This window comes from Chelonia mydas, chromosome 2 (genome assembly GCF_015237465.2).
Source record: "Chelonia mydas isolate rCheMyd1 chromosome 2, rCheMyd1.pri.v2, whole genome shotgun sequence".
NCBI lineage: Eukaryota > Metazoa > Chordata > Testudines > Cheloniidae > Chelonia > Chelonia mydas.
In genome coordinates this window covers 249,682,963-249,696,594 of record NC_057850.1, presented here as the reverse complement: position 1 = coordinate 249,696,594, position 13,632 = coordinate 249,682,963, and the positions used below count along the sequence as shown (strand labels likewise).

Below are 13,632 nucleotides of genomic sequence, written 5' to 3'. Positions count from 1 at the left end.
GGGCAGGAGTGGAGTTAGGGCGGGGCTGGGGGCAGAGGCAGGTCGATCACCCACCGGCACCTGCAGAAGTCGGTGCCTATGTTCTGAACAATATAATGTATTGTCTCCAAAGACCCCCCGAAAGCAGTATACAAACTTGCTTGGAATTTGAGAGGAAAAACCCTCTACTGGTTTGTTGTAGGGTCTCAAATGGTGGTGAGGCAGTGAGAATGTGTTGATTTTTCAACTTGTATTTGTGTTGCAGGTATTTGCGTTTGTTTTACTTTGGCTCTTTTCACACTTCAAGAGGCCACATACAGAGCTGAAATAATGCAACATCTATCTTGTCATGATATTTCCATTCCTGGGTGATGGAAATAGTGTGAAAGGAAGACCTCTCAAATTACTTCAGCCTCATAAATGGCTCACTGAGGCACTGGAAAAGCCCATAAAAAACAGCAACGCAAACAATAAGATTATTATTTATTAAGTGCTGGCAGTGCAAGATATTTGGGTTTATCTGAGTTCCTGTGGAACCAGAATACACAGCCCATGCAAGCAATATGCAGTTTGCTAAAGCAGCTTTGCAGCTGTCTTTAAAATTAAATAAAATAAAGCAGATGCATAGGGAACTTGAAACAAATTAATATTGGTGTCAAGGAGGAATAAGTAAAGCAGTGTGGAAACATTTTCTACAGCAACTCCAAAAAATCAAAATAAACCCCCTTAGTCCTGTTGACAGAATTGATCCTGAACAAAACAATGCTGGAGGAGCTAAAACGCTTGGATATCTTTTTATCCCCCAAGATCAGGTACACTCAATGGATGGTGTCTTGCCTGGACCCTAGGTGCTTTTGCCCATTTCTTTATTGTTTTGTGCATCTCTGTTCTTCTGGGTTCTGGCCAGAATTGAAACTTCCCTATTGCCTCTTGTCTTTCTGACTTTGCCTCCTGGATGTTTCACCATCAACTTCAATTTAACATGGCCCAAAGCCAAATCCCTTATCTTCCCACTGTTAAAAAGAAAAGGCGTACTTGTGACACCTTAGAGACTAACAAATTTATTTGAGCATAAGCCTTTGTGAGCTACAGCTCACTTCATCGGATGCATTCAGTTAAAAATCACTCTTGCGTGTGTGTGCATTCTTTCTAAGGGGTCGAGCTGTTTCTTCTTGGCTTATACTTGTTTTTCCATTTCAAAGGGTCCTCCTATGCTCCAAGAAAGGCTCATCAAGGCTCTGGCTGGAGCCTATCAGGGCTACTACATATGTCATCTGGAAGAGTCATCCTAGAGTTATATGTGAGGTGCTCCTTCCTTCCAGAGCTTTGCCGTCTCAGACCCTGCTCCGCAAGGAGTGAGGAGTGAACTCATATCCCCACCACATGACCATATCAGCTCACTGGATGAGCTCCTGTGTTCCTTCTTAATGTATCTTCCATGAGTTTCCATTCTGCATCTGATCGTTTGGTCCACCCAATGTGACATCCTACCTTCTGCAGGGACCAATGCCATATGTTTCAAAGGAAGGAATAAACCAGCCATAACGCATGCATTGGTCAGCTATAACACCGTATATGGGTGACAAGATTTCTTCCTGGCTTCCCCACAGTTGATCAGCTTATGTCCTGAAGTATGAAGTCTGATTACCTTTCTCCTTATCTGAGTTCACCTAGTGCTAGGCAAGTATAGAATAACCCTGCCCTTTGAATCTAGCCACTTTAACTCCCTTGGGTATCTTGAGGCAGCAGGTTCCATACATTAACTACACGTGGCAGGAATAGATATTTTCTTTCATTTTTTTTTCTTCTTGTTAATCATCAGTGTAAGTGTCAGAACCCCTTCTATCTCAAAGGGGAATTGGTAGAAAGAATAACAACAACAACAATAATAATTAATAATTCCCAGCTGTTATACTGTGCTTTTCATAAGTAGATCTCAAAGTGCTTTGCAAAATAAATCAGTGTCATTAGCCCCATTTTACAGAAGGGGAAACAGAGGCACTGAGCAGCAAAGTGACTTGCCCAAGGTCACCCAACATGCCCACTCACATCGCTGGGAAAAGAATCCAGAGGGCCCTAACCACCACACCGCACTGCTGGGTTAGTTTTTTTAATAGATCCTCCATGATCTCACACAGCTTGAGAAAAATCCCCACTAACTCTTCTCCTTTCCAGAGGAAGGGCTAGATTGTGACTTTAGGCAGAGCCCAAGCAGAGGTCATCAGCTGCACTGCCCCACATGTAGCCCTGAGGGGCACAGACACCCCGCTGAGTCACAACAGCTTTGCTTCCTCCGTGCTCTGGCGGAGAGGGAGTAATTTGCTCCTGGCCTGTACTAGCAGTGAACTGCGACACCTTGGTGTTGGCCAACGAGTAATGGGGCTGGAGCCTGCCACTCCAGAGAAAGCCTGTTAACTCAAGGTTTGAGCAGCCTGCACAGAAGGTTCTTACATAGGTGTTGTCCCTAATCCAGCTGCAATCCACACGCAAACCCCTCTGGCCTGAGTTTGGTGGTGCTTTACACCTGGGCTAGCTGGCTCATCTGGGATATAGGGTAAAACCCAAGTGCTGCTTACACTCAGGCAGATAACCCACATATTTTGCAGTGAGGACACAGGCTAAACCACTCCAGTGCTGATAGTTCTCCAACGCCTTCCCACAATTGTGCCCAGAAAAACAGACAAGTTCACCCGTAAGTCACTGGAAAAGAATCACACAGCAGCTCAATTCACTGTAGCTCTGAAAGCCATGGGCTATGCCCCCAGAAGTCCTAGTGAGGCATGTGAGTGAGTGCAGCATCAGTAAGGACACACTAACGGGGATGTGGCTTTGTAGTGTGACTGCTCCTGCCAGGCTTGGCTCAGAACTGGATGCCAATCACCGAAATGAACTCGACAGCGAAGAGGTGTTCTTGTTCTCTTGTACGACCAAATCACAAGGTAGCCCTAAGTAACTCCAATCAACTAATCAAACATTAGACACATTCTTTGCTCATGTTTTTATAGCTGGTCAAAATACATAGAATTTTTCTTTTCATTCTGAATTTTCAAAAGAATATGGCTGTAAAAGAGCGAAAATGTGGAGTGGATTTTTTTTTTGGTTGGAAATACATTTGTGTTGGAAAATTCAGTTTTTTTTCTACCAGTTCTGCTCTGTTTTCTTTTTAGCTTCCATTGATAAAGCTTGGTGGTGACACTGAAAGACTCAACTACTTCATCAGCAGAGGCATTCTAAATACTTTGAACTCAATCAAACACGTGGCAAAACAAAAGAACCAGACCAGTGTATTTTCAGAGGTAAAGTTTACCTTCAAAATGCAGCAATAAAAATTAAAAAAAGGGGGAGGGGGCACAAAATATCTAATATCTTGAATTGAGAATGTACAAAACAAGTTCGTAATAAAAAGAAAATTTCTTTACAAAGTTTCAAAGTGGATTTAAACATTAAACATAAGAATACATGGACAGTAAAATAAAATATTTTGTATATAATGAATAATAAATTACAGGTCTAAGAAAGAAAGAAAGGAAAGCAATAGCCATCTATTTCTTTAGTTGAACTTGATACAATCTTAACTAGAGCATCTTTCTTCATGTCCGCCTTAGGGAGAATGACACTGGCAAATATTCTGGAAATCCTGATTTATACCATTTTAGGTAGTACCAAATACTTGCTATGTACTGGTTTCTGCTAAGTATCTCTCCTCCCCCCTTCTCCCCCACCCCAAAAGCAATTTGAAGATGTTCTTTCTTTTAATAGCTAAGTGAAAACTATTCCAACACACCCAGGAGTGTGTGTGTGTGAGAGAGAGACAGAGATGAGGTCTGCACTGATATCAGAAAGAGATGGACAAGGTAGGATAAATGAGTCTGTTTCCAAAATACCCAGACAGGCTAGTTCTTTTGGCTGGCTCTAGTTGTCCTTTTTTCTTGCCTGTGTTCAGAGATGTCCTGGACACACCCACAAGCACTATTCAGAGGCAAAGAAACCATCTAAAACACCCATTTGTTTATTTTCTTGCTTATGCTGCTATCCAAGACTCAGATCTTCGGATGTGGGGTAACTCCTAGTCTGTCGGGTTAGTGAGGTGAAGGATGTTGTTTACCACAAGTGCTGGCCCTGAATTGTATTTGTATGCCAAACACTAGGAGAATATTCTAAAAGCATCACAAGGCTTGGCGGAGTTCCTGTATGTCACATGGTTAAATCGATGAATTCATTGTTTCTTCTTTACCTGGTTAGCATCCCCCACTATTCAAAGCCTTCTATTTCTTTGGCTTGGAGTTGCCAAAAGTGACAAAGACCACCCCTGTTTCCTGGAAGCTGCCATTAGAGTGGAAGTCTTCACCAGGACTGTTTAGGTACCTCCGAAGGAGGGGCGAGGCGGTTATCTCATACCGGGGAGGAGAGACCACGTTGCACGTGGAGGAGGTTTGGGTCTCTGATTGCTTGGTGACGGTGGTGGATGAAGTGATGATCTTGTTTCCGAACTCATCCACCTCCTCATACTGCTCGGTCACAGTTCTGGTGGCTCCGTAAAGCTTGGATCCATCCGGACCTGTCTGCAGTTCTAATATGCTTTTCTGCCTCCTTGGATTCTGTGGGCTAGAGATGTTCAGGGGAGCTTTGTAGTCAGAAAAGCCTCCTTTGATTGCACCATGGCAGCTGCCTTTGGATGAGTTCGGTGCGCACCCATCCTTGCCACTGTTGCCACTAAGCGGACGCTCGGGGTTGCTGAGATAGTGTTGCCTAATTGAGTTTGATCCTATCTTCATCTGGATGGGCTCCTGTTCAGTCTCCAAGGGAGCTGGATTGCATCCACCGGACCCCACTGATTTGCGAGTTAATGAGTTAAAGATGTTCTGAGTGAATGTGTCCCTTTTTCCTGGCATGTCGGGATAATCTTGTAAGGGGGCATCCCAGGGGGAATATGCCATCTTGGGTGATTCGGCAGGCTTTCTGGCTGCAGACTCAATGGAGATATAAGAAGGAGACGATGGAGAATTTACTCGCTGCTCAATGATGCAGGGGACCTCTAACTCTCCTTTGGGCATCTCCGTCTTTTCGGACCCATTTGCACTTCCCACAGATGCTGCGTTCTGCATCCCTTGTGCCGCTTTCTCTTGCTTGGCTTTGCTGGAGACGATGCTGATCTTACGGATATTGTTGCTGGTTGTAGGGCTCTGGGCGTTCCCCAGAGACTCCTTGAAGAGCCCAGAGAGCCCAGCTATGTCTGATTCTGACTTTAGATTAGAAACAGAATAGAGAGCTTTCCTAATGGCCTCCTCAATGTCCAGCAACCTAGCTAACGTCTGCTCCTTCAGGTGGATGATCTCAGCACTTGCCCTCTCCAGGTCTTCAAAAGCCAGCTCCACAGAGGAGACGCTGTCAGAGTCTTCCTTCGTCGTTTGCTCGGCCTTCTCGGCCTTGTGCTGCTGCGTCACTTGGTGAGCCTTCTGATGCACCACCCATTCTGGGACATTCTCAAAGAAGCTCTTCAGGGCTTTCACATCCACCTTAAATGTCTCCTCCTCAAACTCCTTCACTCGGGTCAGGATCTCTTGCAGCTCCTCCTGCCTTCGCAGGTTCTCAAAGATCTCCATAGCCTCCTTGACACTGCCCTTCATGATCTCCTCCTTGTGGAAAGACAGCCTCTTGAGACGTTCATCCTCCGTTTCTCTGCAGGGCTTTTCTCGCATGACCACCACTGGCTTCTGTGCAAACTGCTCCCTCTTCGCTTCAAGACTGCCCCCTTGTCTACTGTTCACCTGCTGCTGCTCCTTAAAGAGGTCCCTGGAAAGCTGATGGGAAGATGCTGAAGGCTCTTCTTGTCTTCTCTGATTTGTTTTCTGGGTGGTGCTCTGATTATCCCATGACCCATCGGTACTAGACATGCTTGCACTTTCTGTCTTAGGTGAGGCATTTAGTGCTGTGGCAGATCCTTTTCTCAGAAGGGTAGCTTGATTCTTAGGAGAGGTACTTGGCTTATTCTCACTCTCGGGGTTAGTAAGACCTATCTGATATCCATCCAGCCATTCTTGTTTTGATGTTAATGTGCAGCTGTTCTCTTGGCCAGATGAAAGTGTGTGTCCTGGAATTTCCTCAGCTGGACAGCAGTTCCTTGGAGCTGCTGCCTTCTCTTTGGTCATCACCTGTTCTGTTTCAGAGACAGCCACTCGATTTTTAAGTGGCTTTGACGTCTTAGAGTCTACTGACTCTTGCTTGCCCTGTTCTTCCTTGGTTGCCTTGTACCTTTCCTCTGCTATCTGAAGAGGTGTTTTGATGATGTCTTTTGGTGCTTTCTTCTCAGAGTTCTGGTTCTTTACTGTAACAGCATTGGCCACTGGTGATTGAGGGGTACAACACTTTGACTGACAGTCCCCACATCCCATTTGTGCTAAGGCATCAGAGCAACACGAGTCCTTTGCCTGATTCATAGGTGGGGTTTTTGCTCTGCTTAGCTCGCTCAGGCCTGGAGGTTTAGGAGGCAGTGGGGGTGGGACTAGCTTTGTCAACCTCCCTTTACTGTTGCTAGCAGGGCGTGAAGGTTTCTCCTGCAGGAAGCGCTCAGGTTTTGGAGGTGGAATGGGTTTCCTCCTTGGTGGGGCAGTAATTTCTGGTTTGGGGAGAATCGCTGGTTTCTCTGAAGGCCTCTGATCATTGGCTTTGGTGGAGGCGGGAGTGAGGGTCTTAGGGAGAGCGTTGTGCATGGGTGCAGAACATCCCAGGGCTTCATCTTTTTTGCTTGGTTGGGAAGGGGCAGCTTCTCTTGCTTGTGTCATGGGTGGACAACACTTAGTTTTCATCACAGCAACTGGGGGAGGAGGAGGAAAGTCATTATCAGACTGGGACCCTGAAGCCACTACAGCTGTCTGGTTACTAATTGATTGAGTCTCGTTTTCCTTTTTACATATGGAATATGACTGCCCTGCATTTCTGTATATCATAGCGGCTTTAAAATCCCCTTTGGAGACATTAACATTAGACTTCTCCAGCGACTGAAGAGTGGCCTTTAAGTTACCTCGAACAACATCCTCCTTCTCTACTTGTCTCTGTTCTGTTGCAGCACTTTGCAGTGCTCTGATAGCTGTCTTTACATCCCCTCTGAGCACAACATCTTGCTCTCTTTCTTCTTGCACTGATTGCTCTTTGTAATCAGACTCAATAAAAGGGTTTACATAGGGTTTCACTGGCTTGGCAGTAAACAGACCATCCTTAACGCTAACATCTGCACTAGGCACACCTTGGCTTTCCTGGCACACATGCTGTCCTCCCTGTACTTCCTCGGAAGTACTGACCTTTTTGTGTGACGTCATGCTCTTCTGAGACGCACTTGTGTGGGACGTGGATGACTCCTGGACTCTGATGGTGGCGCTGGCTTGATGCTGCTTGGGGGGTGCACATTCCTGTTGGCGAACAGTTGATTGCATGGTCACTGTCCCCGAAATGCTGGGTGCCTGCTGCTTAGAGGCTAGATGGATTTCCTCTGTGCTCTTGTGGAGCTTGCTCTGGACTTGGTGCTGAATGCTTTTTGCCTCAGCTGTGGCCAGCCTTAGACTCTGCATTGCGGCTTGAAGATCACTTCCAAGGGCCTCCTCCTCCATGTTTTTTGTCATCTGGCTGGTTTCCCCTGCCACTGAATGCTGGCTTCTGGCCATGTCATCTTTCTGAGCCGCCACTTTAGTGGAGGCTGCTCCCTGTGGTGCAATCTTCACTTCCTTCACATCTCTAGAGACTCTCTCCTCTCTCTCTGCCTTCTTGCTGACATTCTTAGCCTTTTTCAGTGACTGTGTGGTTGCCTGAATATCCCCACACACAATATCTTCCTTTCCCTCCCCTGTGGGCCGGCTCAGGTTTTGCCCAAGACACTGCACAGTGGAGTCTGTGTCGTCACCTGCATGCACTGCCTTTCTTTCTAACATGTTCTCTTTGCTTACACCTTCACACATGAGCACTCTCTTAGCCCCCTTAATGCCCCCTTGCCCCACATCTTCAGTCACTTTATCTGCTGGCTCTTCCTGTTGCAAGGCATGCATATTAGCCCCTTGCACATCCTGCTGGATGAATTCTGCTGGCTCCTGGTCTGCTTGAGAGGAGATAAGGGACTCTATCTCGGACTCCCGCTGAAGGTTCTTTAGGTAGTCCAGGTCTCCCTTCTCGATGCAGCTGGTGTACAGCTGGACATTCCCCTTCTCGTTGTCCTCCCGTCTGATGGTTGCCATCAACCTCTGCTCTTGCGAGGAAGCCAGCAGGTTTCCTATGGTTGACTTCACATCCCCCTTGACAACTTCCTGCTGGACGGAGTGGTGCAGGAGGGAGTAGATAGTCATCTTCACCGACCCCACCTCTGTCTCTTGCATGACTATTCCCTTTTTGATGGAGGCATCTTGGCTAAGGAGACTTTGGAGAGCCTTAGCGACATCATCCCTCAACTCCTCTTTGCTTTTATCGGCTTCACTTGGGTCCAGTAGCTGCAGTGGGCTGACTTTGATCTTGCCCTCCTCGTCCTCCTCCACCAGCATCCCCTGGGCCTCCACATTGGTCCTGTGCAGTAGTTGCAGCATGATCCTTTGCAAATTGCCTCCCACAATCTCTTCCTTTTGGATCTCTGGAGTAGTTTGCCTGCTGAACTGGTACTTCACCATCCTCACGCTCCCTACGTCATTGGCTTCTATGAGGATCCCGTCATGCTGGATGGCCTGGCAGGCGCAGAGGCCTTCCAAAGTCTCCCTCACTGTCCTCTCTTTCACCTCAGTTTCGGTTCTGTGTTTAGAAGAGCTGAGTTTATCCAGAGGGGTGGTTTCAAACAGCCACGTTGTGCTCTTCACATCAGCACGAGGGACCACCTCCGGGGCATTGGTGCTGGCAGACCCCTCGGGGTCTTTGAGACTATCCATGGGCTGAGTTTCAAACAGCCATGTGGAGCGCTTCACATCCCCTTTCTGGCTGTCTTCTCTCTGCACAGTGGTTATGCTGGAGCTCGCTTCAGACTCTCCCTTCAGGGAATCGATGGGCTGGTTCTCAAAAAGCCAGGTGGACGTCCTCACATTGCCCTGCTGGACATCGCTGACGCTGACCATCCTCACGTATTTCTTCTGGCTCACCGACTGAGACTCGAAAAGCTGCTTGTTGGTCTGGACATCCCCTTTCTGTACATCATCTACTGTCCTGGCCACAGACCTCTTCCCCCCAGAGAAGGAATCGAGAGGCTCCGTCTCAAACCTCCATCGGGCAGACTGGACATCCCCTTTCTTGATGTCCTCTTGGGTGACAGCCCTGATCACGAACACCTCCTCCTCCTTCTTGATCTGATCCAGAGGTTTGGTTTCGAAGAGCCACCGGGCACCTTTCAAGTCGCCTTTCATTATTTCTTCCTTCTTCAGTGAGGTGACCTCATGATATTCCCCCTCCTTGTCCTGGATGGCATATAGGGGCTGGCTCTCAAAGAGCATGGTGCAGGACTTGATGCTGGCTTTGCTCATTGTCTCCTCCTGGATCCTTTTGATCTCCGTCTCATCCACCTTGTCATGAATCTGGTCTAGGGAGTAGGTCTCAAAAATGAACCTCTTGCCTCCGATGTCCCCCCCCTCGATATCCTTCTCTGGGGGGATTTCTTGTATGCCCTCAGTGTTGTTCTTTAAAGTATCCATGGGGAAGTTCTCAAAGAGCCAGGTGAACTTGTGCACTGATCCAGCTTCAATGTTCCCATCTGCAGGGGCACCATTCTCTTTTGTGGCTGCAGCCAATTTACCCAGTACATCCAAGGGTTTGGTTTCAAAGAACTCCTTCACCCGAGACACTTCACCGGACTGTATCTCCACATGGCTGGAGTACCTGACCATTTTCTTTGAGTCAGTCTCGCTGGAGGCATTGGTAACCAGTGGTTCAGTCTCAAACAGATGTCTGACAGTTTTGACGTCGACTCCTTGTAAGTCATCTTGGCAGTATGCTTTGCCAACCTGCAAATACTGCTCCTCCTGGCCTTTCAGGGAGTCCAGGGGCTGGGTCTCAAACATCCACGTGTACGACTTAACGTCAGCCTGTGGTACAGAGCTTTCCCCTTCCTGCTTTTTCTCCACCTTCTCATACAGGGTGTCAATTGGCTGTGTCTCAAACAGCCACCTGCAGGTCTTCACATCACCCTGCTGGGTAACCTCTCTCTTCACCGAGGAGTGCTCTTCTCCTTGGTTGGCTTGGTGATGGATGACATCAATGGGCTGGGTTTCAAAGAGCCATTTTGCTGTTCTGACATCACCAGCTATCACTTCCTGCTTTGTGATCCCTCTGATTATATCCACCTTTTCGGTGCTGTCATCAAACTGGTCCAAAGGTTTGGTTTCAAACATCCATTTGTAGTTCTTGACATCGCCGCTCATGATCTGCTCTCTGCTTACAGAGGTGACCTTGTGGAAGTTTCCAAAGCTGTCTTTGATGGCGTACAAAGGTATTGTCTCAAACAGGACCTGGTTGGCTTTGACGTTCCCAGCTGGTATCTCCTCTTCTTGTTTGGTGATGGGCTCAGCATCAGACTGCTTAATGCTGTCTAATGGGAGAGTCTCAAACAGGTTTTTGAAAGATTTAACATCCCCCTTCATCACCTCTTGTACATTAGAGGCTGAGAGGGGGTCTTCAGAGGATGCCTTTGAGATGCTGCTGAGGGGACAGGTCTCAAAGACTTGCTTTCTTTGTTTCACATCCCCCCTCTCCTCTTCCAAAAGCCCCACTCTCTTTAAATGACCCACTTCAAAATTATCTTTTAGGGTTTCCATTGGTTGGGTTTCAAACAGCCAGAGTGTAGATTTCACGTCACCGCCGATGACTTCTTCCTTGGCTGGGCTACTGTCTGAGACTTCTCCTTTCAGAGAGTCGAGAGGCTGGGTCTCAAAAAGTAGACGCTGCTTACTGACATCTGCCCCGTCAACGAAATCCATGGAAGCCCTGAAATCCTTTTCTTCCACTGTCAATTCTTTGATCGCATCAAGTGGCTGAGTTTCAAACATCCACCTTGCTCCACTGACATTCCCCCTTCCTGCCTCTTCTAATGAAATCCCCCGGATAATTTTCACTTTGGACGTGTCCTTGTTGATGGTATCCAGTGGCTGAGTCTCAAACAACCAGCGAGCGGTCCTGACTGCATTGCTCTGTATTTCTTCTCTGCAGACGGATTTGATCTCGTGGATGTTGCCAGTTTTGTCTCTGATGGCACAGAGTGGCTCTGTCTGGAACAGCTTGATGGTTTTCTTGACATTGCCCTTTAGCTCCTGGATTTCTGATTTGAGCTGCAGGATACTTTGCTCCTCCACTGAGCTGTAGTGGCCCAGCGCTTCCAGGGAGTAGGTTTCAAAGAGTTGCTTGGCACCTTTCACGTCCCCTTTTTGAACAGGCTCCTTGAGAACTGCCTCCTGCACGTCTGTTTCATCTGAGTACATTTTGTTTAATGAGTCCAGGGGCTGGGTTTCGAACAGCCACCGGGCTGTATGCACGTCCCCTTTGGTGTGGACTGTCGTGGGCACTTTGGTCAACTCAGACAGCCTGTCTCCGTTTAACGAATGGCTTTCAAACCTCCTGGAGGTGCTTTTCACATCCCCGCTTGGGATGGGTTCCTCCTCCGCCAATGTCTTGGTCGGTTGATGCTCCCCAATAGAGTCTAGCGTCCAGTTTTCAAAGATCCAGCGCATGGACTGAACCTCCCCCGGGAGCACGGCATCCAGATTCACTGAGGCCTGGGCACTGGGATCTTCCGTGCTGAGCATTTCTGCCAGGTCCTCAGTCACAGCTTCCTCCAGGTTCTTCCTCAGCTCAGGGTGCATGTGCCTGTAGAGCCTCTTCAGCTCATTCACCTGGCGCTGCTGGTAGAACTTTGAGAAGGATCCCTTAGGGGGCGGCCGTGGGTTTGAATCCTGGCTCCCAACCAGGGAAGTAGAGGCCTGGAAGGAGTCTTGCAGGGGAGGGGGAGGTGGAGGTAAGTCCTCTTCCATTTTCTTGCCATTCACTTTAGATGACGTCTGGTTCTGAAGCTCTGCCATCTTTGGGGAAACAGTTTTAAACATCAGCATTATCTTTCCCCACTAGCCCGGTTAGTAGTGAGTACAGCAAACAAGTGAGGAAAACCCATGCACCTAGTGAATATGAATTCCATACCTTGGATTCAACGGCACACAGCACCCAAAAGCATCACGCCACAGCAAACTCTCTCCAGGCTTGGGGTTAGGGTGTTAAATCTGTTTCCACAGCCAGGCAGTTTAAATCAAGGTCTCTAATCCACACATTTCTAGCAGTTATAGTCTGGAATCTCCACGTCTAAAGTCAGCTAGAGAGCAACAAAGAGACCTGATCTGGATAGTGTTAGCAAGAGAGGATGAGCATCAGAATAATATTAACGGGGGCACGTCTGAATAGCAGGGAGCTAATGCCCTGCTTAGATCTCTCCCAGGTGTGCGGTACTGCAGTGGGTCTGGGGAATGAAGACCCAGTTAGGGATTCAGAAGGAAGCCAGTGGACCTACCGCCTCCTGGTAATCAGATGGGAGAAGACCCAGAGAGGAGGCAGAACTCAGTGACTATGATGATGAGTGAAGACCATCTATATATTTGGGTGGATGGAACGCTGCATGAAGTAGTCAGAATGATGGGTCTTAATCAGAGCTAGCCTTTCTCTATCTATGCCAAAGCCTTTTCTTATAACCTTTGCAAACCTACACCTCCAGAACGAAGAAAAACTTCACTGGATTAATGATGTCCTCTGTTGTGGCTCTACCAGGTGTCCCATAGCTCCAGGTGAAACAACGATAGTTAATATGCTTGGAAAACATAATGCAGATCAGAGACCTAAGATGAGTGACGTTTAACTTGGAATGACATAGGTATTGGGCCAAGATGAGAGTTGGTGTAAGTGAGAGCCCCTCATGCCCACTTGTGATCTGTAAGGGAGAGTAACTTACACAGCATGGAGCCAGAAGAAAATGTACAAAGGTGTACAATAAGGTAGTGTGTGGTCCCCTTTAACTTCCACTGCCTTAAACCCTCCTTCTCGTTGCTTTTCCTTATGAGGTCCTCACCTCTCTTCTGGCTCCTCAGCATGAGAATTAAACCAGTTAAGATGTAATTAGACTTGGTGGGCCAAATTCAGAGGTGATACATAAGGATGGGAAAGGAAATCTAAGCAGGTGTAACATACACACTTTGAGGGGCCAGGAGAAGGTGTAAGTTACGCCACTAGATTCCCTCCAGACCTATTGGGCCAAATTCTGCTCTCGGTTACATGGAAACATTGATATTGAAGTGAATGGGAGTTGCATCTCTGTGACATTAGAATTTTGTCTGCTTATACGCTGACTTTGCTCCCTAGTATTTTAGCTTGTGAAGTTTGATTGTGGTATGGCATAATGCTATGTTGAATGCACAGCATCTATACTATAGGAGATTTACTATATCTACTATAATCTATAGGAGATTTTACCAATGGGAGGTAGCTGATGCTAATAATCATTACCTAGGAGAGACCCTAATTCTAGCCGTCCATCTTTCAACACAAGCAGAAACCTTTGCATGCCATTAAACTGTGTATTTTTTCACTCAAGATCGGTTATGTGCAATGTTATGTCACTCGGTTAAACACACAAATACTTCCATTTTAAAAAAATGCATTGAACCT

At 47.3% G+C, this 13,632-nt stretch overlaps 1 protein-coding gene across 4 annotated transcripts in view; it reads right to left on the bottom strand.

Moving 5' to 3' along the window:
- Positions 1–3,268: 3,268 nt before the first annotated feature.
- XIRP1 (xin actin binding repeat containing 1) overlaps positions 3,269–13,632 on the bottom strand; it is a 46,764-nt gene continuing 36,400 nt past the window's right edge. For all 4 annotated transcript variants that reach the window (XM_043541611.1, XM_037891157.2, XM_037891158.2 and 1 more), the window contains one exon: positions 3,269–12,005. In XM_043541611.1, coding sequence (XP_043397546.1) covers positions 4,245–12,005 — 7,761 coding nt within the window. In that variant the 3' untranslated portion in view covers positions 3,269–4,244. The remainder of the gene's footprint in view (positions 12,006–13,632) is intronic.